General features: G+C 36.8%; 1 protein-coding gene across 1 annotated transcript in view; it reads right to left on the bottom strand.

The window, feature by feature from the left end:
• LOC106861576 (titin) overlaps positions 1-26,478 on the bottom strand; it is a 238,036-nt gene extending 211,558 nt beyond the window's left edge. Inside the window, exons 1-30 of the mRNA XM_088167962.1 lie at positions 26,388-26,478; positions 22,063-22,266; positions 21,128-21,415; positions 20,304-20,392; positions 19,965-20,206; positions 17,996-18,281; positions 17,598-17,750; positions 17,003-17,122; positions 15,815-15,952; positions 14,963-15,100; positions 12,540-12,815; positions 12,307-12,426; positions 10,969-11,244; positions 10,651-10,716; positions 9,923-10,181; positions 9,239-9,299; positions 8,912-9,124; positions 8,062-8,204; positions 7,210-7,415; positions 6,866-7,096; positions 6,061-6,305; positions 5,117-5,340; positions 4,846-5,010; positions 4,575-4,743; positions 2,374-4,064; positions 1,998-2,279; positions 1,444-1,710; positions 1,027-1,299; positions 666-929; positions 305-565 (exon numbers count right to left, since the gene is read on the bottom strand). Of these exons, the coding sequence (XP_088024088.1) occupies positions 305-565; positions 666-929; positions 1,027-1,299; positions 1,444-1,710; positions 1,998-2,279; positions 2,374-4,064; positions 4,575-4,743; positions 4,846-5,010; positions 5,117-5,340; positions 6,061-6,305; positions 6,866-7,096; positions 7,210-7,415; positions 8,062-8,204; positions 8,912-9,124; positions 9,239-9,299; positions 9,923-10,181; positions 10,651-10,716; positions 10,969-11,244; positions 12,307-12,426; positions 12,540-12,815; positions 14,963-15,100; positions 15,815-15,952; positions 17,003-17,122; positions 17,598-17,750; positions 17,996-18,281; positions 19,965-20,206; positions 20,304-20,392; positions 21,128-21,415; positions 22,063-22,266; positions 26,388-26,478 (7,441 nt within the window). The remainder of the gene's footprint in view (positions 1-304; positions 566-665; positions 930-1,026; positions 1,300-1,443; positions 1,711-1,997; positions 2,280-2,373; positions 4,065-4,574; positions 4,744-4,845; positions 5,011-5,116; positions 5,341-6,060; positions 6,306-6,865; positions 7,097-7,209; positions 7,416-8,061; positions 8,205-8,911; positions 9,125-9,238; positions 9,300-9,922; positions 10,182-10,650; positions 10,717-10,968; positions 11,245-12,306; positions 12,427-12,539; positions 12,816-14,962; positions 15,101-15,814; positions 15,953-17,002; positions 17,123-17,597; positions 17,751-17,995; positions 18,282-19,964; positions 20,207-20,303; positions 20,393-21,127; positions 21,416-22,062; positions 22,267-26,387) is intronic.
• Between the last annotated feature and the right edge of the window lie 461 nt (positions 26,479-26,939).

Here is a 26,939-nt window from a genome sequence, read left to right as displayed (position 1 = left end):
GCTCTCTCTTATCATTGGCACAGGTATACTGAGAACACAGAGGACAAAACCCCCTCCTTTTCACATTAATTACATCAAAAACAGTAATACAGTTTCATACTGTGGTTCTGACCTAGCAAAATATATTAACACTTAAAAGATTTGAAAATTTAAATTATACTAATCACAAAAGATGAGAGGAAAGGCAAGGAAAACATAAAAAAGAGGATAAATTAAAGACAAACTCCCACTGGAACGGCACGAGTCCATTGGGTACATTCTAAATCACAGTGAAATAAAAACCTTGGACTTTAACCCTACTAACCTGCTACTACAAGCTTCCCAGATGTTTTCTTGTCTCCAGCATAAAAGACATATTCTCCTTCATCATCTTTCATCATCTTCACCACTGTCAATTTATATATTTTGCCATGTGCTTCAATTTTATATTTAGGACCAGCCTTTATGGGTTGGCCTTTGAAATGCCAAATTACATCAATCCCTGAATGGGAGAGCTCGACCTCAAAGGACACATTCTGTGTTTCAGTGCAGGTGATGTCATGAAGACCTCTAATGATCTCAATTTCTATAAAAAGAATAAATTATGAATTTATTAGTTGCTTGCACTAGTTTTATTTTCAAAGAAAGTATTTCACAAAGAACTGTGCATCATAAAAGACACCAACCTTCAACTGTGACATTGCAGCTTGTTTCCACTTTACCAACCATTAGTTTATAGCGTCCTGCATCTGATGCATGAGTTCTGGTCAGCACTAGCCTCTGTTTAGTGCCTTTACATACAGCTTGCACACGTTCATCAGTCTTTATTTGATTGTCATTTAGGTACCATTTTGAGGAGGACACATCAGGTGCTGAAACTTTGCATTCGAGGATGGCTTTTGTCCCTTCAACTACATGAACATCTTTTAGAGGCACCACTATTTCCACACCTGCCAAGTCACAAAAATATTCATCATGAGAAAAACTGCCTTAATCCTAAAGGAGGCAAAAATCAAACACACCTTCAAAATCATCATAGTGACTTACTGTACACTGTGATCTGTCCAGTGGTTGACAGCTCAAGATCAGGAACGCTGAAAGAGTAAGTTCCACTGTCTTCTTTTGTGGCATCTTCTATGAGCAACATATGTGATTGTTTATCCAGCACAATGTGAATACGGTCACTTGATTGAATTTCTTGGCCATCTTTCATCCAGACACCTTCTGCATTTTCTAGGGAGACTTTGACTTCAAGTTGCACGATATCTCCCTCACAGACTTTTTGATCAGTAAGTCCTTGAAGAATTGCCATGGGACGAGCTGTGGAATTAAAAGAAGTTAAGTAATACTTATAAGATGCAGAATATTGAACATTAAAGCATTATGGGATACAATGACATAGCTATAATACATGCTATAATATAGAAAATCTATGATATATAGACAATATAAAAAAATGCTTACGCTTCATCTTCAGTTTGCATTGAGTCCTTTTTCCGTCAACAACATAACTGTACTCTCCTTGATCATCTTTATTAACGTCTTTAATAGTGAGGATCTGGCGACCACGGCGGGACGCAATCACATATTTAAGACTAGAAGTGAGCTCAACATCACCATGATACCATTTCCCCTCCACGTCTTCTGGGAAAACTTCACATTCAAGTTCACCTGAGAAGGATTCTGGCACTTCAACATCCTCAAGTTCTTTAACAAACTCAACTGCAGCACCTAAAGGCAAATAATTACATTTGTGAATCAGCTTGATTAGAGAGTCCTGAAGAAAAAAAAACGTTATTAAATGAGCCTAAGGGAATAAATAAATAAATAAGTATATGTATGTAGAGTGTAACCATTTTACATAAATACATCTCTAAATTTCCATACTGGATTCCAAAAGTATGAAAGCAGCCCGAAATTTCTTACGGTGTTAGATGCCTGTTTAAATAATTTTATTTCTTTCTGAAGCTGATTTTTCTTTAACAGTATAGCATGGGACTGAGGTGTATGCTTCTTACCTTCAACAGTAAGCTTGGCAGTGGTTTTTACAGATTCATCTTCAACCAGTGCACAGCTGTAGTCATCAGCATCAGACATATCAATTGTTAATACAGAAAGGAAGTGAGCCTTTCTGTCTGAGTGCATCCTGTACTTGTCTCCAGAATGAATCTCAATTCCATCCTTAAACCATTTCACTTTGACAAAGGGCTCTGATGTTTCACACTCAAATGTTGCCATGGAGTCTCTTGCTTTAGCAACAACATCTTGTAATTTCTGGGTGAAGCTGATTAGCTGCTTGGCTGCAAAACAATATAAAACAATCAACAGTGCACTGACCAAACAGACTTAACACACTGTGATGAGCAGTAGGATGAGTGAAAGAATTGAAATTACCTTGTACTAATAGGAAAGCATGGCTAGAAGTTTCACCAGCTATATTGACTGCTTTCACCATGATGCTGGCAGAATCATCAGAAGTCACATCTCTGATAACTAATTCACAAACGTTATCTTCAGGCCAGTACCAGTACACACGATCAGTCCTTTCAATCTGAACACCATTTTTGAACCATTGGCATTCAGGATCGGGTTTTCCCACCACTCTCACACGGAAGTGTACATCTGTTCCTTGGGCTACAGTCTGGCTTTGAATTCGTTCAAGTATCTTGGGAGCCTCCATGCTTGGGCTAAGCTCCACCTTCTCTGGCTTGAATGTTGGAATGGTGATTTTGCCTTCAGGAGGAGGTGCTTTCTTCTCTTCCTCTGGGATCTCTTTGGTCCAGTGAAGAAGTTCTTCTTTTGTCTTTTTTAACATTTCTTCATATGATTCATCTTTTTTGCGAGATTTAAGTTCCACAGCTGTAATGGCTTCATAGTAGCCCTCTTCTGTCCTGCGCTTGAATTTGCTACGCAGCTCTTCAGATTCCTCTGAAAGCTTTTCATGAGTGATTCTTTCAGCCCTTTTCAGCTTCACCACTTCTTTGGTTGTGGCTTCTGAAGGTTTGTCTACCTTCTGTACCTCAAAGAGAAGTTTCCCAGGTTCTGTAACTGCAGGTTCATGTTTGGGTTCAGGAGCACGACGAAGAATAGACCTGAAGTCTTCCCTCTGCTGGATCTCAAGTTTCACCTTATGTTCAATAAAGCCTTCTGGATTCTCTGCAGTGACTCTCACCTCTCCTGTGTCATATGATTTGCAGTCCACAATATCCAGGTAGTAGATTCCATCATAACGAAGTCTGAACCTTTTGCTTTTACGGATGAGCTGTCCATTGAGGTACCAGTTGACCTTGGGCATAGGATAGCCAGTCACACGGCAGCGGAATCGTGCTGTTTCACCTTCAAGGACTCTTGCAGGTTCAGGAACCAAAACGATTTCTGGTTTTTGCTTTTCCTTTTGGTCCAGTGCAACAGCAGGTAGAGCACCCTCGTGGGCCATTCTTTCTAACTCTTCAATTCGCTGGAGTCCCCTTCTGCCTTCTGGCAGCTGGGATTCTTCCACAAGACTTTTCTCATCCTTCACGATCAGAGTAGCAGATGTATGATCTGTTCCATATTTGTTAGTGGCTCTGCAAGTAATCACTCCACTGTCTCTGGAATAGGCTACCCCATAGTCCAGGCTACAGTACCCAAACTCATTGATCATGCGGAGTCTGTTAGCTGCTTCCAAGGGTTTGCCATCGTGCAACCACTCCACCACCATGGTTGGGTCACCAATGGGTGTAAGCCTGCATTCAAAGTGTGCTGGTCCAAATTGTTTGAGCCTTAAAGATGTGAGCTTTTTCTTAAAAAATGGTTTCTGTTGCTTTTCTTTGTCATAGAGATCTCCTTCCTCCCATTGCTCTTGACCATAACGCAGATGGAGAGGTTCTAACTCTGGTGCTGCAATTTCCTTGGCTTTGTAAGTTCCTTTTGGAATTATTAATTTTCTTTCTGGTTCAGGTTCTGTGTGTTCAACTTCAACATTTACTTTGCAGCGGGTAGTGTCCCGCCCAGCTTTATTGATAGCAGTAGCAGTATACCATGCAGCATCTTGCCTGGCAGTAGATTCAATTTTAAGGGCAGCTGCCCCTTTGGTTCCCTCAATCCTGAAATATGGAAGAAAAAAAATTAACATTTTTCCCTTCTTTGTCATTCATTTTTGCCTTTCTTCCAAATTAGTTCAAAGCTCCAAAGGCAAAACTCTGGAGTTCCTAGACATTTTATTTATGTTTATTCTTGTCTGGGAGTGCAGTGCCTAAGAATCAAACAGAGAAGAACAATAAAAACTAGTCTTAAATTCTGTGACAATTTTGCCACAAGTCTTTAAAATCAGAGACAGAAAAAAGTTCACTAAATCTCTGTGATGGCTTTGCAGAATAGAAACTGTATGAAAACACAGCCTGGAAAAAATAGAACTAATTCGACAAGGTATTTCATATCTGTAATCCTTGCTGCGATGCAAAAGCCCCTAGTGAATCCCTTCTGTGAAACTGTAGGGAGCATTTTGCAGGATGGTGGTTATTTACTACTTAACTTCTATAAAGTATTTTAAATAAAATAAAATAATAATATAAAATTTTAATGTAACTAGATTTAAATATAATAAAAATCCTTACTTTATTTTGGGGTATTTATGAGGCACAATGATGTCACTGTTCTTGAGCCATACAATGTCAGGATTAGGGTTACCAGTAGCTTTCACTGCCATCTCCAGTCTAGAGCCTTCCTTCACACTGACATTTCTCAATCTTTCCACAAAGTGTGGTCTGACTAGGTCTTCCTTGGCTGAAAGAGTAAATGTCAGTTATCATAAAGGAAATGACACAGCCATGGTTTTAAGTACGAAACACTCATCAAACTGCTAAAAATAATATGCACAGAAGATACCTTCTACAGTCAGTGTCATTGAGACTGAAGCTTTGCCTGCCCTGTTCTGAGCAATGACAGCCCATTCTCCAGAGTCTTCAGGCATTGCAGGAACAATGATCAATGACTGGGTGCCATCTTCTTTAATCACTATTTTATGAGTGTAGTCATTAATCACTTGTTGACCTGCAGGTACATAGGAAAAGAAAACAGTTGCAATCAAAACAGTTCTCAATGAGATATAAAAGACTTTTTAAAATATTATTTCTTGATGAAAATGAGGCTGATGTACCATTATGGAACCAGTATGTCTCTGGCATAGGTCTGCCAACAACTTTTAAGTCAAATCTTGCTGTCTGCCCCTGTGAACATTTAAATGATGTTGGTTTCAGCACAAAAACTGGCTTATATAGTCTCTCTAGTTGCCCTTCATCAGTTTCTTCTAATCTCCGGGCAGGAGAACGGGAAGGGGAACTGCGGGCAGGAGACCGGCTTGGAGACCGTGGAGAGATAGACCTGGAAGGAAAAGATAAAACAGATATGTATGCAAATGTCATATAGCAGAGGACTGACATGACAAACAAATTTCAATCTTTGCCTTTCTCATAATTTATTTTAAAGCCTGGCCAATTTATCTATGTGAGAAATTGGGAAAAAAAATTTTATTTGTAGTCAATTTTCTTTAGGTTTTTTACAGGAGCTTGTAGACCTGAGTAGTGTTAGGATATTCTATGGCCAAGGAAATTTTTGGGTTTTGGATAGTGCACAGATAAAAATAGGCTAGTGCAATCCTGCGTATTTTTGTGCATGGATGTGTATTTGTATGGAGACTGAACACAGGACATGGAAATGCTTAATTTTTTCTGTCATAGAAATACAGCTATTTCAAGGGCAGGAAAAAATACTTGCACACTACAGTAAAACTCCAAGTGCAGAAGATATTTTTTCAAAAACACGAGTACTTTAACAAATAAATATGGTTATTGAGCTTGTAAATCTGATACTGTGGCTGGAGATGCATGTTAATGATTGTACTCTGGGAACTGCATTGCTCATTAAAAGGGAAAACCAGACAAAAATATATACTTTTCCATATGAATAATGAAAACAGCATTTAGAACTTTTCTAGAGGTACACAAACTGCAATAGCTTAAGCTTTTTTAACTGCTATGTAATGAGCTTTTGGACTATCATAGCAGATTGAAGCCTCGTAAAATTATATTACTGTGTACCTACCTGTATCTTCTCATAACTTCAGGTCCTGGCATATAACCTGGAGTTGCTGTAGGTGCAACTGGCTCAACATAGAGTTTTGCTGAGCAAATGGCATTTCCTTTCATATTACTGGCAAAGACAGTATAAATTCCTTCATCTTCAGGTAAAACAACAGGCAAACGCAGAGTGGCGCTGCCATCTTGCAGAAGTTCCATGTGGTAGCGCTCTCCATGCCTTATACGTTTGCCATCCTTGTACCATGCCACCTGCATGGAAAGAAACAGTAGACTGCTTTGTGAACTTTCCTAAAGACAAAGATCCAGTAATGATTTATACATCAAAGACACTACAACTTGCTATTTTTCAGCTGAAAAAAATCACAGCCCACATACATGTGTTAAACATTAACATTTTTATTTTAAATAGGGGAGACTAGTGTAAGATGTTTACTTAGCAACCTGAAACATGAGTTTTGGAGCTAGAAACAGATATAAACCCCATTTTGATGGAGAGCAAAGTAACCTAGACTGGACTGGTACTGTGCTCCCTACAGGTCTGGGCCACTTCAGAGATACTCAGAATCAAAACCAACTTAACTGGTAAATCCAGCCTACCTTTGAACTGGCTAACCAACCTAACGCTATTCTCTTAAGGGACAAAAGGAAAATTCAGCTTGATTTCAAACCAGAAGACTGGATTTCTTTTGAGAGTTGCTGTTTCCTACGCAGAATGAAGAATGTCTGACAATGAGATATTAAGGGATTTTTTTCAAGTAGAGCATCAAATGACTTACAAAAAACAAAAGAATTATACAGATTTGGAGTACCTTTGGCAATGGATATCCAGATGTCTTGCAATGGAAGGTAACTCCTGTCCCTTCAAAGGCTCTGTAATTCTTTAATCTTAAATCGAATCCTGCTTCTACAGCTTCAGATTCAGAAATATCAACCATCATCTCCTCTCCATCTTCTTCGAGAAGTTCATGTAAGGTAGTCTTAATAATTCTGAGTTCAATTTCCTTGATAAGTCTTTCTTCGAAAGAAGAAATATGGAATTCCTATACAGAAAAGCAAGACCATTAGTTTTCTGTGTAAAATAATGACTTTGCAAGTAAATTATTTGTATGGTAAAATGTCGGTACCCAGAATTATTATGGAGGGATAGACATACCTCATCTTCTACAAAAGTTCTGACCATCACTGTATCTTTTGCCATTTTCTTCCTAATTAGAGCTTGTTCTTTCTCATACTCTTTTTCAAAGTCACCATAGGAAATGGGAGGGGCTACCTCAGCCACTTTAGGTTCCTGTACGTATGCAGTTGCTTGAGTTTGGTACATCATTTCTTGTTGCGATTTTATGTAGGCTTCGTAATCAGCTAAGAATTCAGAACAGATTAATTTTTATAAATTTTTTGTTTTCACTGGATTGAATGGAGAAAACAAGTACAAACTTATTCTACTGCTTTTGGTGATTCAAGCAGATTTTCTATCTGTTGAGCCAATAAATACAATCAGCAACAAAATGCAAAGACTGATGTATTAAGATGAGCTTTATAAACAGGTAGAAATCTTCCTGTACTATTTAGGTGTCCTAGTTTTCAAAGTGGAAGCATCTCCAAAGATTATTTTACAATTTCTTCACCATGACTCTGTCTCCTGAAAATTTTTGTACATTTTTACAGGACAAATAAAAAAATTAAACTAGCTTCTTTTCCTATAACATATTAATTAATTAACTTTCTTTTCCTACATCCCTGTCTGAATGTCTTATCTTTTCATGAACATGGCATGTCAACAGATGAAGGTTCCTATAGCTACACATTCCAGCAAAGAATAAAGTCCTACAGGGGCCTGGTGACAGATATGATGTCTTACAGAAACAGAGTCACCAGATCTCCCTTTATGTTTCTTGAACTGAATAAACTATCTGCAAAGAATTTGCAGCACAATTTAAAATATTTTTTCCCATTTTGAAGTTAATTTTAAGAAATATTGTTCCCATTTCCTTAATCTAAAATGTACCTTCTTCTAGTAAGGAGACCGTTGCAGAAGCTTCTCCAAGATTATTACGAACAACAATAGTGTATTCTCCGGCATCGTCGGCAAAAGTCATGGAAATTTCAAGTTTGCATTCCCCTGTTTCTTTTTTGTAACTCACTTTGTATCTATAGAAAAGATAAAAGTAAAAAATCTCTATAATTCTGGACAAACTTTTTAGATTATTTGCTTTTAGATACAGTGAGATGAACTCCTAACTTATACAAGGTACAAAGAGAGAAAATTTGCGGGCAATTCTCACTGAATGAATGAGCATACAGAGCAGCATGTAAAAAATAACCATGCTGAAACTAGAGTACTGGTTAGCTTTCTTTTTGTTGTCACCAAATAAATAGGACCCGAAGACCAGTACTGAAATATCAGAGGTCTAATTGTCAGACACATTATAATGGTATATTCTGTGTTCACACAGTTTGTCCTTATATGGGTCATCATAACATGATCATTTCAAGAATGCTACAAAATTAATATTTTTTCTCAGCTAGAAAATATGTTGCTTTCTATAGACAAGACTTACATAGAAAGAATGCAAATATTGCACAGAGTAAAATAAATACAAAACTTCTTCCTGATTTCTTTATAAGTGTATATAAAGTCTATAGACTTTTGAATTTTTACATTTAAAATTTAACAAATTTTTAAAGTCACAGATTAAGACATGAGTCTATAATTTTTACATAAAAAATAATTTCTTTCACAGAAATCAGGGTGTTATTTGGCTCAGCATAAGTGAGAGAATCAAATTCTGACATTGCCAATTAAATATGCATAAAAATTTCGTTAAGATGGATTTTGGGCATTGCATTCAAAGTACCTGTAGCCAGTCGTTAGAGGAACTCCGCCTTTTTTCCAGTACACATGTGGCTTTGGGTTGCCCCCTACTTGGCATTCAAAAATAATGCTCCCACCTTCAATTAATTTATGCACCATGGGTTTTCTTATGAAGAAAGGAGGTACGGGTTCTCCCGATACTTCCTCTGCTGCAGCAGAGACATCTTCCATTACAATGTCCTTTGTCTCCACATAGCTGAAATTAGATTTCAGTGCAGATAAGTGAGTTGACGTCTGAAGCTCTTATAAAACAGAATGCAAGAATGTAATGACTGCAATAGGAGGAGTCTGTTTAGAAAAATAACCTCACCGTTTCTCTTCTGTAACAGCCTTCTCAGAAATGGTTTCTCGAGTCTCAGTTTCTTCAGTAACTAGAAGGCAAATTTGATATAGTGAACTTTAAAATACCTTAATAGGCCTTAAGCAATGAGTTTAGTTGACATAAGTAATAAGACTACAATAAGACTAAGTAGTTAGTCGGTTCAGAGAGCTAGTTCATTCCACTGGGAATCAAGTTAAGAGTCTCCTAATATCGGCCCATTATTGGCCTTTTCTTCATTCTTACAGCCCTTTTACCTAATAAATACCTGGAACACAGCTGAAGCCATGTGATTGAAATGTCCAAGATACATTACCAGTAATAAACAGTTAACAAAATTATTAGCTTCCTACAGTGAAAAGAGGGACTGTCCTTGAGTTACACCAAGGGAGGTTTAGTTTGAATATTAGGAAATTTTTTTTGTTAAAAAGGCTGTCAAGGGTTATCAAGCATTGGAACAGGTTGCCCATGAGTCATCTGGGACTGACTTTTAAATATCTTCTCCACCTTTTAAATATCTTCTCCACCCTGGAGGTATTTAAAATATGTGTAGATATGGTACCTAGTGACACAGTTTAGCAGTGGACTTGGCAGTTTTGGGTTAATGGTTGAAATCAATGCTCTTAAAGGTCTTTTCCAACTTTAACAATTCCATGATTCTATAAATATACTTACCTTTCACATGTAAGTGGCAAGAAGTGCTGACACTCCCAGCCTTATTGGTAGCAGTGCAGGTAAATCTTCCACTGTCCTCTGCAAAGGCTTCACGAATCACAAGGCGAGCAAGTCCTGCTTTGAAAGTGATCTGGAAGTCCATTGAGCTCTCAATTTTGTAGTCTTCCCTGTACCACGTCACTGTAGGCTGAGGGTGACCAGATATTTGGCACTCCAGAGTGACAGACTCACCTTCAGTCACAGTCTTATTTTTGAGGCCCTGCATGACAAAAAATTAGTATCACAGTCAGTAAACATTTTCAATGCTAAACAGATACTTAAATATCTAAAACCCATTTTAATTGAAAATTTAGTGTCTAGTTCAAAACAGTGTTCTGTGAAGCAATGTAGGTGTGTAGAAAAAAAAGGCATTTTCCAAAGGGAAGTATATGAAATTGGCTTTTAGGGTCTCTGAACATTGCTGTTTTCAAGAAAATGAAAAGGTAGGTTCACATTTATGCAGATAGATCAACCTACTATGTGACATAAATGTGAAGAATCACTACCATAAAAGACACCAAGAAGACTTTGTATCAGAGATAAATTATATGGCTGAGTAAACCTAATATAAAGTTAAAAATATTAAATAAAGCCAATTTTTAATGGTTAAGTATTCACTGATAAAAATTAGAAAACAGGATGGGTGAAAACCTAGTGTAACTCCCCTACACTGCATACAAATTACTTACTGAGACTAAGGTGGGTGGAGTAGCAGGGATTTCTGCAGGCACAGGAACTCTGGCAGTTTCTGTCACCTAGGTTGTTTAGAGGACAATAATAAACAAAGTCAAGGACATAGAATAATTTAAATAAGAAAACAAATTAGGTAATGTGAACTCTTTGCAGGTCATAAGTAAATATTAGGTCCTTACAAGAATTTGTGTAAAACAAATTAAAAATAAAAGGCAACAGAATGCTTTGGAAGTGGAAAATTGTCATAAGAAGACAGCAAAAAAGTGAGGCTATTCCATATTTTTAAGATGAAAGAAGGTTGTTTAGAAACATACCTTTGCTTCACCTTCTTTATGCAACATCAAGTGTTCTGTCCTCACCGCTTCACTTTTAATGCTCGTCTCCTTTTTAGTCTCAACATCATAGCGACTCTTATATGTCTCAGCCGCCTCTGCAAAGGGAAACTGTGGAGGGGCAGCTGGCTCTGCTTTTATCCTGACTTCATGAGGCTTTAGCTGAGGTGGTTTCACGGGTTTGGTGATCTTTTGTGCGGCAGAAGTAGCTGATAACTCTTTCTCCAGAGTAGCCATGGCAGATCCAGCTATTGAAACCTAGGGAACAGAAGAAGAGTTACAGCTTTGTCATTGCTTTGTTTTCAAAGGAGAGAGTGCATTTCTTGAGCAGATTGCACATGCAGCAGTTTCTTCCTCAGTTACTTGGTTTTGACACTGCAAAAGCTATATGTAAAAAACAGAGTAGTAGTTTTAGATTACAGTAGTAAATACCAGATATAATATCCTTGTATCATTTTCGATCTAATGTATAAATATTTTCTTTTTCACTTTAGAATTTGATCTTTAAATGTCCAAGAAGCTTTTAAGCACAGCACAAGAAAGGTTCTCTCCATTTCTTCACTTGAAGCCTTAGATTTCCATTAGTTCAGTCTAATACTGCAATAAAGAATACTACTCATCATATAACTTCCAATGATTAGAATAACTGAAGATATTTCAAAATCTTATTATAGGTGGAATAACTTTTTAAATACATAAATATTTTAAAAATATGTACAACAGTGTTTAAATATGTTTAGGAGAAAATATTTTTTAAATTCCAGGTGAAGAGAAAAAGTATGCTTGAATGAGAAAATTAATTAACTGGAAAATTTTAATATTATGTGAAGGAGTCCAACAGAAGAATGGAAGAATAATGGTATCATATTATGCAGTCAGTCTGGATTTTTTCTATTTAGAAAATTAGCTTAGCATGTATTAATTAGCAAGGAAGAAAAAAGCAGTGTGTGAGTGAACTGATGCACATAATAAGATTAAAGAGGGATACTTCTGCTCTTTAAAAAATAAAACTTGCATTACAAATATCTACAATTTTGCTATATGTTATTAAGCACTGAAGCTGCGTCCTCAAACATTTTATAAGATTATTTAAATAAGAAATAATAACAACCAATTGTATTTTAGCAATTCATTTGTCTGTTTACAGCAGTGTTCTTTATTAGTCAAACAAGCCAACAAAAATAACTGCAAGGAGCATACAACTCTTCTTCTTGGGGAAGCACCACACTGGAGTGTGGGAGAAAAAGCCAAATTGAATGGGTGACCTACTGGCTATTGAAAATGAGCATGCTGCTCCTCTTGGATACATCCTCAGCTTACCTCATACGTATGATCTGGTTTAGGAACAGCAACTCTGGAGACCGTGAAGTGAGGACTTGCTGTGCGAGGTCGCGGAGGTTCAACATGAATTGTTTTCTCAAGTTCTGTTGTTCTTTTTATCTACAAAAGTAAGGAAAAAAGTTGTTGAAAGTGATGCTGTTCTTTAAACTGAAACAGATTTCACTGGGACATAGTTTCTGGAAAATAACGTAATGTAAAAAAAAGAATCTGACCTCTTTTGATATATGAACTTCCTGCTTTTCAGGAGCTGAGATATGTTTCTCAGGAGGAACGTAGACTGTTTTGACTTCTTTAGTGACAACATGACGTTCTGCTGGGGCCTCAGGACCACGGTCTGTTACAGTGTGCTCTTTATAACCATATTCCAAAGTTTTCTCCTTTACATAAGTTTCATCTACTTGTTCTGGTTGCCAGGGTGATCGAACACGGGCCTGATCAACTGCTGCAACGACTGTAGCTACAGCTTCAGCCTTTTTTCCAGCTTGAGTCTACAAATAACATCAGCAGAATTTATACACGTCATTATATTGAAAATTTGTATATATGACAGTTATAATTTTCAGTGTATTTCAAAGAGAGGTTATATGATTATGCAAAAGTCATGATGAAAAGATTGAAAGTATGCACCTGTAAATACACTTAAGAATCAGTAAATTCAAACGCAAATACATTCTCTAAGTGCTATCTCTGCACTTTCAGAATATATCTGTGCTTCTGTGTTTTATACATATCAATATTTGTCTGCAAGCTCAATTTTAGTACTTTACAGCCATTTGTGTTCACTTGTCTAAGAGTGTGCAGGAATGTAAATGTGCACATAAAGTATGCTCTTCAGCTCCATATAACTCTTGTAGATGTAAAAAATGCATCTAGCATCTGATGGGAATGTATTTATTAAGAAACAGACCCATAAAAAATTTTTCATAAGGTATATCTGTTAATTCAGATATAAGTGCTGATCTATTTTAAAGGATTTTACAAAAGAAAGGAGACTGACATGTCTGACAATTTGGAAATAATGCTTTCTATTTGTTCCTAATAACTCATAAATACTATCAAATTCTGTGTTATTAGGGTCCAAACTTCTGCCCAGTCAGCCAAGAGTCGATAACAGTGACTACTACTGTTTATTATTATTCTCATAACTGATCTGGATGTAGCAAAAGAGTGTATGATATATATGCCTTGTAAAAGGGAAAAGAACCCCTAACAGATAATTTCATACTGATTTTAAAACCATTACCAGCTTAAACTAAAATTACTTAGGTGAGACCAAAATGTGATCATTTACAGAGATTTTGTTTTCTTATTAGTGTTTAGGTAACAGGGACCTCTTATTCAGTATTACTGTTGTTTTAAAAATATTTTTTTTATACTGGCTTGAATTTGGCCCTAAATTTGCATCATATAACAAGGGACTGAACTCACCTAGCAGTCTGACTCCTCTGAGTGAGTTATATATGCTTCGCTCATTTACTTGTATTTTATAAAAGTATTTTATGAATGTACTACGCTGTAGGTAGATAGATTTTAAATAACAGCTGTTGTCTACTATGTTATTTTTCCACATGTAAGAGTTCCTGTATTGTAGATCTTTCTTACTGTGGGAATCCTACTGGAACAAAGTAGTGCCAACAAGTGTCTGATGGTCATAAGTAACAAACTGGACAGATGTGAATGGATGTTGAAGTTTGTATTGTGCAAAGGACAATTCAAACCTCAATAAAGATAAGTTGTTTCATCTGACAACCATGAAGGTTACAAGGAATTGTCAAGTAGAAAAAAAGATTGCAGAGTCAGAAATTTGAACAAGTAAAGGTTACTTAAAAGCCACTGATAGAGAGGAGACTGTCAGGGAGAAATCAGACCTTAGCCTAAAGCGTGACATTTCCTAGCAGGGTGGGATATAAACCTCTTCAGCACTAGAAACTTAATCATATTGACTCTGTTATTTGACAGTCATCCCACTGAATGGGTATATTTTCAGGAATTAACCTGAGAGCATTCTGTTGTACCAAAGTAGGTCTTAAAATGTATGGTTTACAGATAAACTGAATTGTAACAGTGCATTGGCTGTAATTTCTTCTCCAGTTCTGGACATTGTGACTGGTGCTTTGGTTTCAGTGGTGGCAACTATTTTTGGAACTACAGTAGTTTTCTCAGCTTCCTTTTTAATCTAGTTTTTATAGCAGAAATAAAAGTTTCAGTTACATTCAGTCTTGAAAGATATTTGAACAATGAGAAAACATTTTGAAATGGGAACAGGGAAGGAGAATGAAGGGTTAGATCTTTCTGCACTGCACACATCTCTGTGTTACATATATAGTGATAAGTATTGTTATACCCTTGCATCTATTTAAATAAAAGTAATGATTAAAAAAAAAAAAAAGTTAAAATGCCTTTCAGGAGTCAGTCAGTCCATTCCAAACATCAGACAGAAGATAATTATGAGCATCCCATTAATGAAAACAAGAGAGGAAGATCAAGATGAAATAATTTAGTCTAATTAGCAATAGGTCTAAAAGTTTGTAAGTGGAATAATCTTAGAAAAAATGAGCTGGAAATGTATAGTTAGTCTTTTTTGAGGAAAGAAAAAAGGATAAAACCCAAATATGGTTATAACAGTGCTATTCACCTTTTCACGTGTTATGCTCACTTGTTCTTGTTTGGTGGCAACTCTTTCTTTACTTTTCGATATTATGACCGGTGCTTTAGGTTTATCAGTAGTAATTACTACCTTAGGTACAGAAGGTTTCATATCTTCCCTTCTTATCTATTTTTTATGGTAAAGAAAAATAATAGTAATTGATTATACCTGTTTTTAAGATTACACAACTTTTTTGGAAAGCAGGATAATGTTTCTAAATGTATATCAAGAAGAAAGAAACATGACTTCAGAACTGGAGTAATACCTTTGTACCCAAGTTATAGACTGTCTTATATGCTGAGAGAAGTTCATGCAAAGTCATTAATATATTTCATTAATTTTTATTTGAATGAGAGAAAAGCTTTGTACTTTCTAGTTTGTAATACATCATTATGTTTTGTAGGAACTGTTTGCATAGAAATTAGTATTATTGCTAACCCCATCAGCTGAGTGGTCCCACAATATGGTCTAACAGATGTATTCAATCCTCACACAAATATGAAGTTCATTAAATCAAGCTCCACACTACATATGAAAAAGAACCTTTAAAATTGATATTCAGAAATCTACCTTCAGAGATAAATTCATCATTAAGCATCAGATGAAATTCTGTGTACTGTGGCAATAAAAGCCCTAATGCTTGAAGGATCTGTAAGAAGGGCAGCTGCACTCCTGTGGAGGTCAGTAGAACTGGACCTGCAGAGATTTTGTCTGGAATACCTTGTTTCACAAAGTTTTTGTTTATTAATCATCTCTCCATAAAGAAGGACAGTAAAGTTATTTGACAGATGGTATAAACCAGAATATCTCTATGAACTAAAGATTGCAACATTTATTTACCTGTTCATGAGAAATGTGCACTTGCTCATGTCTGGTAGATATTTCTTCTCTAGCTCTTGTTATTCTTTCCTGTTCTTTGGCTTTGTCTGTGGCAATTATTACTGTTGGTACTGGAGCTTTCTCTGGTTCTTTTCTCACCTGGATATTTACAAATAAAGAACTTCTTATTTTAAAATACATGTGATTTTCAATGTATTTGGAAAAGAGCATGGAAAAGAGCATGGAAATTAAAGTGAGCAAAGATGTCACATTCTGTGTTTTGAAATCATTTACTCTGGGAACAACAATAACAACATGAACGGACTTTGTATAAAACATTTAACATAAAAATAATAAAACATTGCAAAAATGCTTGGTGTGCTACTGGAAGCAGTACTAAAAAAATTGGCTCAGAGAAAAACTGTCCTGCATTATAAACACTTAGAGAAAGCTTAAAATATTAAAAATAAGTTTTATGAAACTTTAATTTGGCAAGACTTCAAATGCCAAGTTCAGATTAATGCCCAAGTAGATTTCTGTTTGTCAGTGCTTTAAAGAGTGGTTACACTTTCTTCCTCAAGCATCTCTACTATAATGCAAATGTAACATTGGCTATAAAAGCTCATCTTATATTAAATCACATTTTTCTGATAAAACACATGTTAAAATAATCTGAATTCAAATCACTCATTGGTATTTTCAAAAGTGATTTCAATGCAGAATGAGTTTTTCCTCCTTTTTTCTGACCCCTTGTGCTGCCAACAGACAAAGCAGGCTACAAATGGCAAGCTTAGAGACAATATCAGAACAACCTTCCCCCCCGCCCCGGCCCCCAACAAAATTTAAGAGCTAATTTCTACAAGTCAATTCTTTAAGTGATCAAGAATACTATCTAGTAAATTGCTGTTTAATATATGAAAAAAAGAGAGGTTTGTCTAGGTTACTGTTTTGCAACTTTGTCTATCACATTCTTAGGTATAACTAATGGAAGTGAAATAAGAAGAGAAAGACAGTAAGAAGAGAAAGACAGTAAACACAGAGAAGAGACAAGAAAATGACAGCACTGTAAACTGGAAGACTGAACATCTATAAAAGGGACAAATAATAACAGTATCACATTTGTCTTCTTCATAGGCTTGTCTTTTGTAAGAGATACCAGATTTTTGAACAAGGTAGGGCATAACAATCTCAGGTACAATCTGTATTCACCTTTTCAGGAGAGATGTGTCTTTGTTCTTGTGAAGTTACAATTCCTTCTCTAGTTCTCGATATCACTGTTTGTTTGGTGGCTTTATCACTGGTAACTACTACCATTGCCTCCTTTTTCATCTGATTTTTGTAGCAACAAACAAAAAAAAACCAAAGCCTCAGAATTAATTTTTAAAAATTGATCATCAAAATAAGAGGAGAAGGAAAAATAAGAGAGGAATTCAAGTAAAGGAAAAATACTAAGGGAGAATTATATTATTCCTAGTGGGGAAATTATAAAAGATATTAGAGAAAAAATTTCATCATTGTAAGAAGAATGTTAGAGAATAAAGGAGAAGAAAGAATAGAGGATCACGTTCAGCAAAAGCATCCTTAAACTTAAAAAGAGCAATTAGTTCATTCCTGTTACGATGGAACGCAGTGGTGTAAGTGAACCTGAGCATTCCTTTACAGTCCAGGTGTTCTAGTTGAGTATGCATGCTTTTGCTGGGCACTGGGTAATATCTTGTTAATTCCTCACAGTGAACCATGCCTTGTTTGCGTGTTGGATGAAGGGATAAAGGGAAATCATAGAATGTCTGTGCTCTATTTCTACCTGCTCATGAACAGGCTGAACGTGGACTGCAGTCATTGCTGTCCTTTTAGCAGTTTGCTCTGAAACACCTGGAGCTGGTTCTCTCACCATGGCTTGATCCACAGCAGCAACAACTGTAGCAATGGCTGCTGTTTTTTCACTGTCCTTTCTCACCTATATTAGTCACATCAAAAGACATTTTTTTCATATTTTGCATACAAGCAGAAGAAGCACAAAACAAGTACAAAGACAGAATGTTGCAAAGAAGCATTTCCGTATCTGCAGCACAACTCTCTCAATAGCAGATGCACACATGGTTTTACACATAGCATCTCAGATTCCATTTAGCAGATCTATCCATCAGTGGTGAGACCCTACACAAAGCAAACTCAGTGTTTTTTCCAAAAAACAGGCTTTACCTCTCTAGCACCAGCGGCTACCTCGCCAGCAGCAGCACCAGTCACAGTAACTTGTTCTTGGACCCCGTATGTCCCCTCCCATCTTTCTTCAGTCACTTGGGTAGTGCTTGTGGATACTCTTGTTTCCTTCATCTGGGCTTCCATGGTTGCAGCATATCCTTCCTGCTTCCAAGGAGGAAGGACATCAGCCCCAGCTGTTGTCACTACGTGTGGTTTACGGATTGGAGATGGAGATTTCACTGGTCTAATAGGTGATGTGGAGATTCTCCCAGCAGGAGAAACTGACCTATTAAAAAAATAGAGTATCAATATCATTAATTTACTGCCACGGAGTGATAACTGTATAAACTGCAGCCTGAACTTGAACTCACTCCCCATATAGGGGATCTCCAGTAATGTGTAGTTTGACTTTGAGGTTTTTGAGAGGTTCTACTTGTAAATTGCACTAACTTGTTTTTCTAGCATTATGCCTAACTGTTGTCATTCTCGTAACTTGAACGTGTCTTTGTAGTAGCTTAGTTTTCAAAAACAAATAAGAACAAGTGGCAAAAGAAATTTCAGTCAACCAAATATATTTGAAATATAAAAATACATCATAATTTTGCATTTGCTCTATCCTAATTTTTTTAACAGGAATAATGCAAAAGGCTCACAGGATGTAAATACTACATAACACATTCATGGCCCAGTCTGTAGGGAGACAAAATGGTAATTGTAACCAATCTTTATAAAAATATCACGTGGCAACCACCTAGCAAAACAACTGGATTTACTCCTGTATGACATCTTATTTTCATGTGTCACCCCTACATGTATCCATAATCCAGGCAAATTTATTATCAGTGCCTAACATTTTTTCCCCACACTTATATTTACAGATCTCTGACACAATAATTCATATCCACTTGGAAAGTGCTAGTTTCTAAATTTTGATATTCCAAAAATTCAGTCCTAGTCCTAGCAGATAGTTTTAAAGCATTTTCTAAAATTCTTAAATGGGGTTTCTAACTTAGAATTTCTTTGAGTGGAATTTTTTGTGCTGTATTTCCCAGAGAACATTAACAAACAGCAGCAGTAGGGGGCAGCAGCATCATATTAATTTTTAGATTTAGTTGTTTCTAATGCATTGTATGTCTAAAAGGGATCTGACTAGCAAAGGAGAACAAATTTCCAGTTCTATATGTGCTCTAGATGTCGCTATTGAATTTTTTTTCATATATTTAGTTAGTTAATGCTAGTAGCTATCGATCCATTTACTCCTGTCCTTGCAATTTATTATCGGGGGGGAGAATTCACCAGCACACCCAGTTCTGGCAACTTAAATGGGCTCTCCTGAGCATTTAGCTTGGAGTGATGCTGGTGCTTCAGGACACTGAAACTGCAGGACTTTCAAAACACTCTTTGCCTTACCTGCCCCTCAGCACAGACCTCATGGGGCCTCCCAGATCACCAGCCTTGCTTTTCAAATCACTCACTTTCCCTCTCTAGAATCTCTATACGGCAGGGATAAACTTCATTTTTCCCTAACCGCATTTAGCTTGCCTACCTTCAAAATATTATTTCTGGAATTATTACCAGCACATACATGGAACATGAGCTCAGGTTTTTTTTTTTTTACATATCCTTTCATTCTGTTTGCCTCTCATCAGTGTCATTGCTCTTTTCTCTGTTCATGTCAAATAATCAAGGGCCATCTGCTCTACTTTTTTTTTTTATTTTGTCATGAAATGGAGCTGTGAGTGCTACTTTGGCTCTATGTAGAGCAATCAAATGGGATTTTATACAGCAGGGGCATAGAAGTCTACACAGGCAACCCACACTTTCTATAGCACATTACAGGTCACCATCAGAATAAACCCAATCACTAATGAATCGATGCATTTTACACTATGCTTTCATTCTACAGCATTACTTCTATATGCAAAAGTGATTACAAAAGCAACATTGCCTGAAAGAACAGTGATTTTACCTTACTGGTGAAGGTGTTGGTGCTCTGACATGTCTTACAGGTGATGGTGATTGTCTAACGGGAGATGGTGATTGCTGCCGTGCCATTTGTGCTTTTGCAGCAGTTGTCGGGGTTGGTGATTTTGATGTAGGTCTGGGAGGCATTCGTGGAGGTGCCTTGTGTGGGAGCTGTTGGGTAGTTGCACCTTCTATAATCATTTCAACACTTGTAAGTGATCTGGCATCAAAGTGGGCTTCAGTCTTCTGCAATGAAAATCAAGGAAAAGAAAACAAGGGTGAGGTGCTGTAGAAGTAAACCTCCACATTTTAGCCACACCTGCTTTGTTTTTGAAAATTATACCTTTTCAATTCTGGCTTGTCTTGTTTGTGAAATCTGAGCAGTCGAAACAATTGTCTTTGTCTTTTTAGCAGGAACGGCTTCTTCCTCGCCTTTTGAAATAAAGAAGAAGAATTGCATATGGCAACAATCAATACACAGAGAAATGAATGAATGGTCAACTCAAATTATGTAAAATTTTATATATATATTCAACAGAAAAGTAATTAAGCAACCATCTGTTTTGCCTTCAATATCTACAGACAGATAATTGTGAAAACAGTTGAAACAATATAACTGCATTACCTAGTCATTAGAAAAAAACCTCAAAGCAAAACAAAATACATTCATTGTAGATTCTTCATATCAGACCTGGATCTAAAATGATTATTACAGAATTTCTAAGCCTGACTGAGGTGAAACCCAAGCACGACTGCTCTGGGTAGCATGATTCCCTGCTGCAATTCTCTAAGAACTGTCTTCACCCCCTACCAGCCTCCTTCACAACACTATGTACAGTTACGCACTGTAATATATCTAGTCTATCAAAGCCAGTTTACAAATAAAACTTTGAGAGATTTACAGACCAAAATGAGAACAACTCAAGGTATCCCACACTTTTTCCATCAACTGTATCCTCCATTTAAAGAAGACCCATCAAATTGCAGACAAAAATCTTTGGCAAATTTCATCAGAGACACGTCTTTGGTTTTTTTCACAACAAGTTAATAACTCTTGAGAAAGAAGTTATAAATTAACTTGTTGCTATAACTGCAATGAAGTGGTGCATATTGCACCACTACCATTAATGCTCTGATTTTCATGGCCTCCAACTTCAGCTCTGTTACCTTGAATTAGCAATTCAGCTGTTGAAGTAGCACGTCCCACACTATTTGTGGCATTTACGGAATAGGTGCCGGAGTCTTCAGGATATGCTTCTGCAATTATTAAGCTGTAAAGGTCTCCTTCTTGTAAAATTTTAAAATCGGGGGAACTTTTAATTTCTACTCCATCCCGATAGAACTTCACCACAGGTGTAGGGATTCCAGTCACTCTCACGTCAAGTCGAACTTGACTTCCCTGTCTTGCAGTCATGCTCTGTAGTCGTTGTGAGAAGTTTGGTGGTGCTGTTCCAGCTGCATTTTTATTGAAGAAGTAAATAGAAAAAAACAATAGTATCCGTTAAAAAGAAGGGCAGGTCCTAGATACTTTCATTACTAGAAGGACATGGGATCTATTTCTTCTTCACATGCTGCTGACAGATGATAGTACCTTCTGAAACATTCATAATATTATTTCTGATTACTCCTATGATTGAAAATATTTCTAGAATTACAGATACATTGTTTGTAACCATAGGCATTAAGCATAGTATTTTGGTATGGCCCTATATGTGACTTATTCTGTTAAATATCATGGATACCATTAGATATCATTAATGGCTCCATCCTGCAGAACTTCACCCTTTCTTTTATGGGCAATTTCAATGTAGCCAGCATGACAGACCATAAGGAGCTACATATATAAGGGCTGAGCTAGGAGCTTGCAATCATGAATAATAGTTTGTGAGATCAAGATTATACAGTTAAAATTTAAAGGACACTGTTAGACATACTGGTGAGAACACATGCTGAATTCTAGAATGCTTTAGGAAAAGCAATGTGGTTTGCTATTTTTCTGTTTTTCATGTTCTTGAAATCTGAACTATTTCATCATGTGTCACTCTTCCATCACTCCCTCACACTGCTAGCAGGCAGAGGAGCCTCTCTTGGCTGCTGTGTACCTGTGACAAGCAGCTCAGCAGTACTAGTCGCTTGCCCAGATCCATTGGTGGCTTGCACAGTGTATCTCCCGCTGCTGGCTTCTGTCACGGTGGGGATCACCAGTCTAGCGCGGCCATCACTAAACGAGATCTGCACACCGGGCAGAGTTGCAGCAGAGAGAACCTGGCCATCCCGATACCAGTTCACCTCAGGAACTGGGAAACCTGCAGGAAAAGGAAGACAAATGGAGATTAAGACATTATGAAACGCCAGACATAAAAAATTACCAGAATGCACGCTCATGTACACACAGTTATGGTGGAGCATAATGCCATAGGCACAGATATATGCCCAGTGGCACAGTGACAAAGGAATTTGTTTTCAGAAAGGTCTCTAAAATGCACAGAGCATTAGGGCAGCTGCACTGGCTCCTGTGTTTAGTAAATAATTTGAATAATGAGATGACTCTAGTGTTCAGCAATTTTATTAAGAAATAGAAGTTCATGAAAATAATGAGGATGATGAAGTAATTCATGTGAGGTATTTTTAAAATGTATTTGCTAGTATCTAAGTAGGATTGCTTATTGTTAGGATATTTATCCAGTCCAATAATCCGGAGATAACCTAAAGATAATCCAGCTAAATGAAGCATATATTCTAACACTACTATGGCTTTAGAAAATGAAGTGACAGTAAAAGTGACTGCTGTAGATATTAAAATCAAATGCTAACAGTTTTGGGGGTTTTCATTTCTTTTTCTGGAATTCTTTGAGTTTGATCAACAGCAGCCATCTGTAATCAACTGTTGTTCAAATATATTATTCTTTTTTGTCAGGGTCATGAGCAAGTCTTTGGGTCAGAAAAATTTCAATTTTACTGACAGCTGACATGGTTTTAAATGGTGATGTTAGATTCCCTGTGGAAACTTTCTTCTCAGTGTTCTACTCAGCCAAATTTATTGAGCAACTTAAATCCATTCAATGAACAAGTAAAATTCTTATATGAACCACATAAGAAGAACAGGTATTTTAAGGAGATGGTTCCAGCTCAAAGTCTTTTTTCTAGTCCTAGAACATAATTTTTTCAAAATTAAAATCCTCACAAAATCACTTCATGTGTATCTTCACTCAAGTCACCAGTTGCACTGCTTGGGGGTTCAGGAATGAGATCTGAGACTGCCTTTACAGATGAATTTATTTTCCCAGTTCTAATTCTGTAGTTTGGAAAACCCCAGGTGCACAGAATTCTGCTTCCTTTCTAGAGTATCCTTCCTTCAAAATGAATAAATTATTAGGGAATTTAATGTGCCAGGGAAATGACTGTGTGAGACTAAAAAGAAAGAGAAGTTGACATGTAGATTGAAGCTTTCAGTGGTTGACTGCAGTCCCATCACACTTGGTTAGGAAGGTTTAAAATCTTACTCACAGTAAAGCACTGATACTTTGAGAAATACAAAACAGAAACCCACACACAGAAAGAGAATGTGGATAGTTTTAGGGAGGATTCAAAATCAAAAGGGTAAAAGAACATTTAAGCGTTGTTAATTTCATAGATGGAAGTTACCGAACAGTCCTGATGGGACAGTGCAACTCAATTTTGTGCTATTGATGTAGGGCAACTTGGGCCTTACCATCATAAACTTATATACAGCAGACCCCAGTGATTTCATTCAGAGCTGTGTGTCTTCAGTATTTGTGAAAATGAGTTTAAAAATGTTTTAAGCTAGGTAACCCCCCAAAACGTGTCCTCAGTAGTAAATTTCTTGAAGCACTGTCAAAAGTTCTGTTTTCTTGCGATGGTATTATATGATGATTAGCAAAAATGGGAGTTGCTGTGGTAGGTTGAAAAACGCTTGCACTTTTAAAATGGAATCTATTTTGATGCCTCAAACTGCTATGTACAAGAGATCCAAAGTTAAAAACCATTTTAGAAATCTGAGCCCAAGTTTATATTAAAAACTCATCTCCACAAATTTAGTAGCACTCTGCTAGTCCCAGATCACAGAGCTAGGTAAGATCTAACTCAGATTATAGATATATGCGCCTGTTCTATATGGAGTAGGGGCTTACTTTTACATGTCCCAAATATACTATGATTCAACTGTTAATTATTTTTTCATTTTAAAACTCTCCTTGAGGTTTTTGGAGCTTTAATGTCAAAAACAAGAAAATTGTCCTGAAGTGCCTCAAATTCAAAAAGAAGAAAATTGACCTGAAGTGCCTCAAATTCACCACCTAAGTAATTGAATTAAGTAAGATTCTCCTGACAATGATGTGAGAGGGACTGCAAACTTGGTATGATCTGTGTGCTGCTTTCAAAAATAAGCATTATATAAAGGCTGTCTTGCACTGGGTAATACCTGAAAATATCAGTTCAAAAAAAGGTAAGCTGTGCACAGGTTAATTCCTTATGAAAAAATTCAAACTTGATCAGTACTGTGGAGACATGAGCTTGGCACAGTTCTAATGCCAGCAACACTTCTGACTTTCTTGTCTCATGACTCCTCAGTCACTGGTGACCCAGAAGGACTCCCCCTGTGACAGTGTCCTGGCTGCTCTGGCATTTGCTGCTTTTAATAACAGGGTTTGTGTGTTCTGTGCTTTCTCTTACACGCTGGGTATATTCGTCTGATATCAACCCTTTGTAATGGGACACTTAATTCACAGTCTAATACAGCAGCACGATTCATTTGTTCTAGTTTACACACAGCAAAATTGCATCTCAGATGGTTGCTAAGCTCTTCTTGATACCCTTAGATTAACTGAGCTCTTCACATTTGAACTGTAGCTCTGTATTAATACTTGACTTGTATATAATAGACCAGTGTTATTAGAGATAGAGAAAAATTCCGATTTTTAAATGCTCAATAATTAATGACATAGAAAGGGTAGATATTTCAGCAGGATAAAGCTCTGTAGTCCTTTATTTATGCAATTAGTTATAGCATAAATCCTTCTCTGTTATTTATGCTGTAGAAAAACTAAATGCCAAGCCACTGTCAGATCTTTCAAACCTGGAGGATATTTTTAGCACAGGAAAGATATACCAGAATCTCACAACATGAAAAAAACCTAATAAGAGGTTGACTCACAAGCTATTTGAGACTAACATGCAAATATGGCATATGCTATTAGAAATATTGCTGCATCTTCACTTAGTAAGAAATCAAGTTCCCCTCCCAAGTATTCCATACTATCACACAAATAATATTAGCCAAAATCACACATCAAATAATAATACTAGCATCCTAACTTTTTCTGATGAAATTTTAAAGTATTCATAATAAGTATTGTAAAAGCAGAAAAACTTTTCACAGAAAATTTACAGTGTAGAAGCAAGAAGAGACAATCAGGGCAATTAACTGAAGAATATGAGCCCAATAATAGAACGTGGCACGAAAAAATGTCACAGATGGAGACTGCAGGACATGTTCAAACACCTTGTGTGAGTCAGTGTTATGCAAAAGGGACCAAGGGATGAAATACATGGACCATAGATGTCAGAGATCTTTATAGTTGCACAGATCATGTGTTTGCACCTGTCACAGAGCATCTGACTAGTGCTTTATGGTATGTGGATCATCACATTGCTAATGCCTGTAAGACAATATAATTCCCCCAGCAGGAACACATGTCACTTCTCCTTAGTCCCGGCCGAGGTCAGAGACACTCTTAGAACAGGGTGTTGGGTCTCTGGTAATGTTATCTTGGGGGTTTGCATGGCGTTCTGCACAAGACAGGGTGTTTGAGTAGCATGTAGATTGGAGAAATCAAGCATCCTTTAAATTGTGTGGCATCTTTAAATTGCATAGGCAGCTTAAATTGTATTAATCCAGCCTTATGCTAACGTCATGTAAATTATATTAATCCAGCCTTGTACCACCAGACACATCTATTATTTAGCATACTAGGGCTTTCTACCCTCTTCAGTGACCAGTTGGGTCTAGATTTTGTGCTTTTAATCCCCCTCCTAGAACTCTGGAATTAAGAAAACTTAAGGGCAAAGAAAGCAGAAGTAAAGCTTAGGTAAAGTTTAACAAAAGGTCTTGGAAGAACTAGCTTAAACCCTGCTTTTTGCACCCTGACTTCTGATTTTACCCAGTCATCGTCCAAATAAGATTATTCTTTCTGCAGCCACATGAAGTTCCCTTATTAGTACAGTATGTATTTTTATGCATATACATTTAAGGGTGCTGTTCAGCAGTGTGTGATATGGATATATATCCATATTTCAGCCCTCAGATTATGATCTATGAAAAGCGTTACCATTTTTCTTAGCATAAACATTAGAAAAGAAATTCGTGATGAACAATAACAAATCTTGGAAGGATGAATCAAAGCCTTACCACTAATATGAGCCTCAAAGGTTGCGGCACTACCCTCCAGTGCCACAACACTTTGTAACGGCTGTGTAAATGTTGGTGCTTTCGTCGTCATCTTTACAGGCACTCTGCAAGCAAAAAAACCCCATAATTAGATATCAATGGTGAAAATGTTATTATATCCACACCCTTCTTGCAAGAATATTTGAAGAATATTTGTAAGAATATTTGTAATTATTCTCTGAACAATTTACTCTTCTCAGCTTTAAATCAGAACTACCTGGTGAAATGAAAAGACTGTGGGTTTTGACAAAGTTGTATACCAAATTACTCTTGGAGCATTCTTGGCTGAATTGGATGGAAACCATTTTATTTAGTGGGGCTGTGCTTTGGCATTGCAGGTATGCAGCAGGAGACAAAATTTGTCTCACTGTGTGACCTTCCACAGGTCATTCACACTGCTTCTCTTTGTCTATTAACTTTTTTATCTGGCAGGAAAAAAAATTTCCGTGTATAATTTTAAAAAATATTTTGCTGGTGCAAAATATTTGCATTCTGCAATGACAAGACAACTAG

This window comes from Sturnus vulgaris, chromosome 7 (assembly GCF_052056855.1).
Source record: "Sturnus vulgaris isolate bStuVul1 chromosome 7, bStuVul1.hap1, whole genome shotgun sequence".
In the NCBI taxonomy this organism is placed as follows: domain Eukaryota; kingdom Metazoa; phylum Chordata; class Aves; order Passeriformes; family Sturnidae; genus Sturnus; species Sturnus vulgaris.
This window is presented reverse-complemented; position numbering and strand designations above follow the sequence as displayed.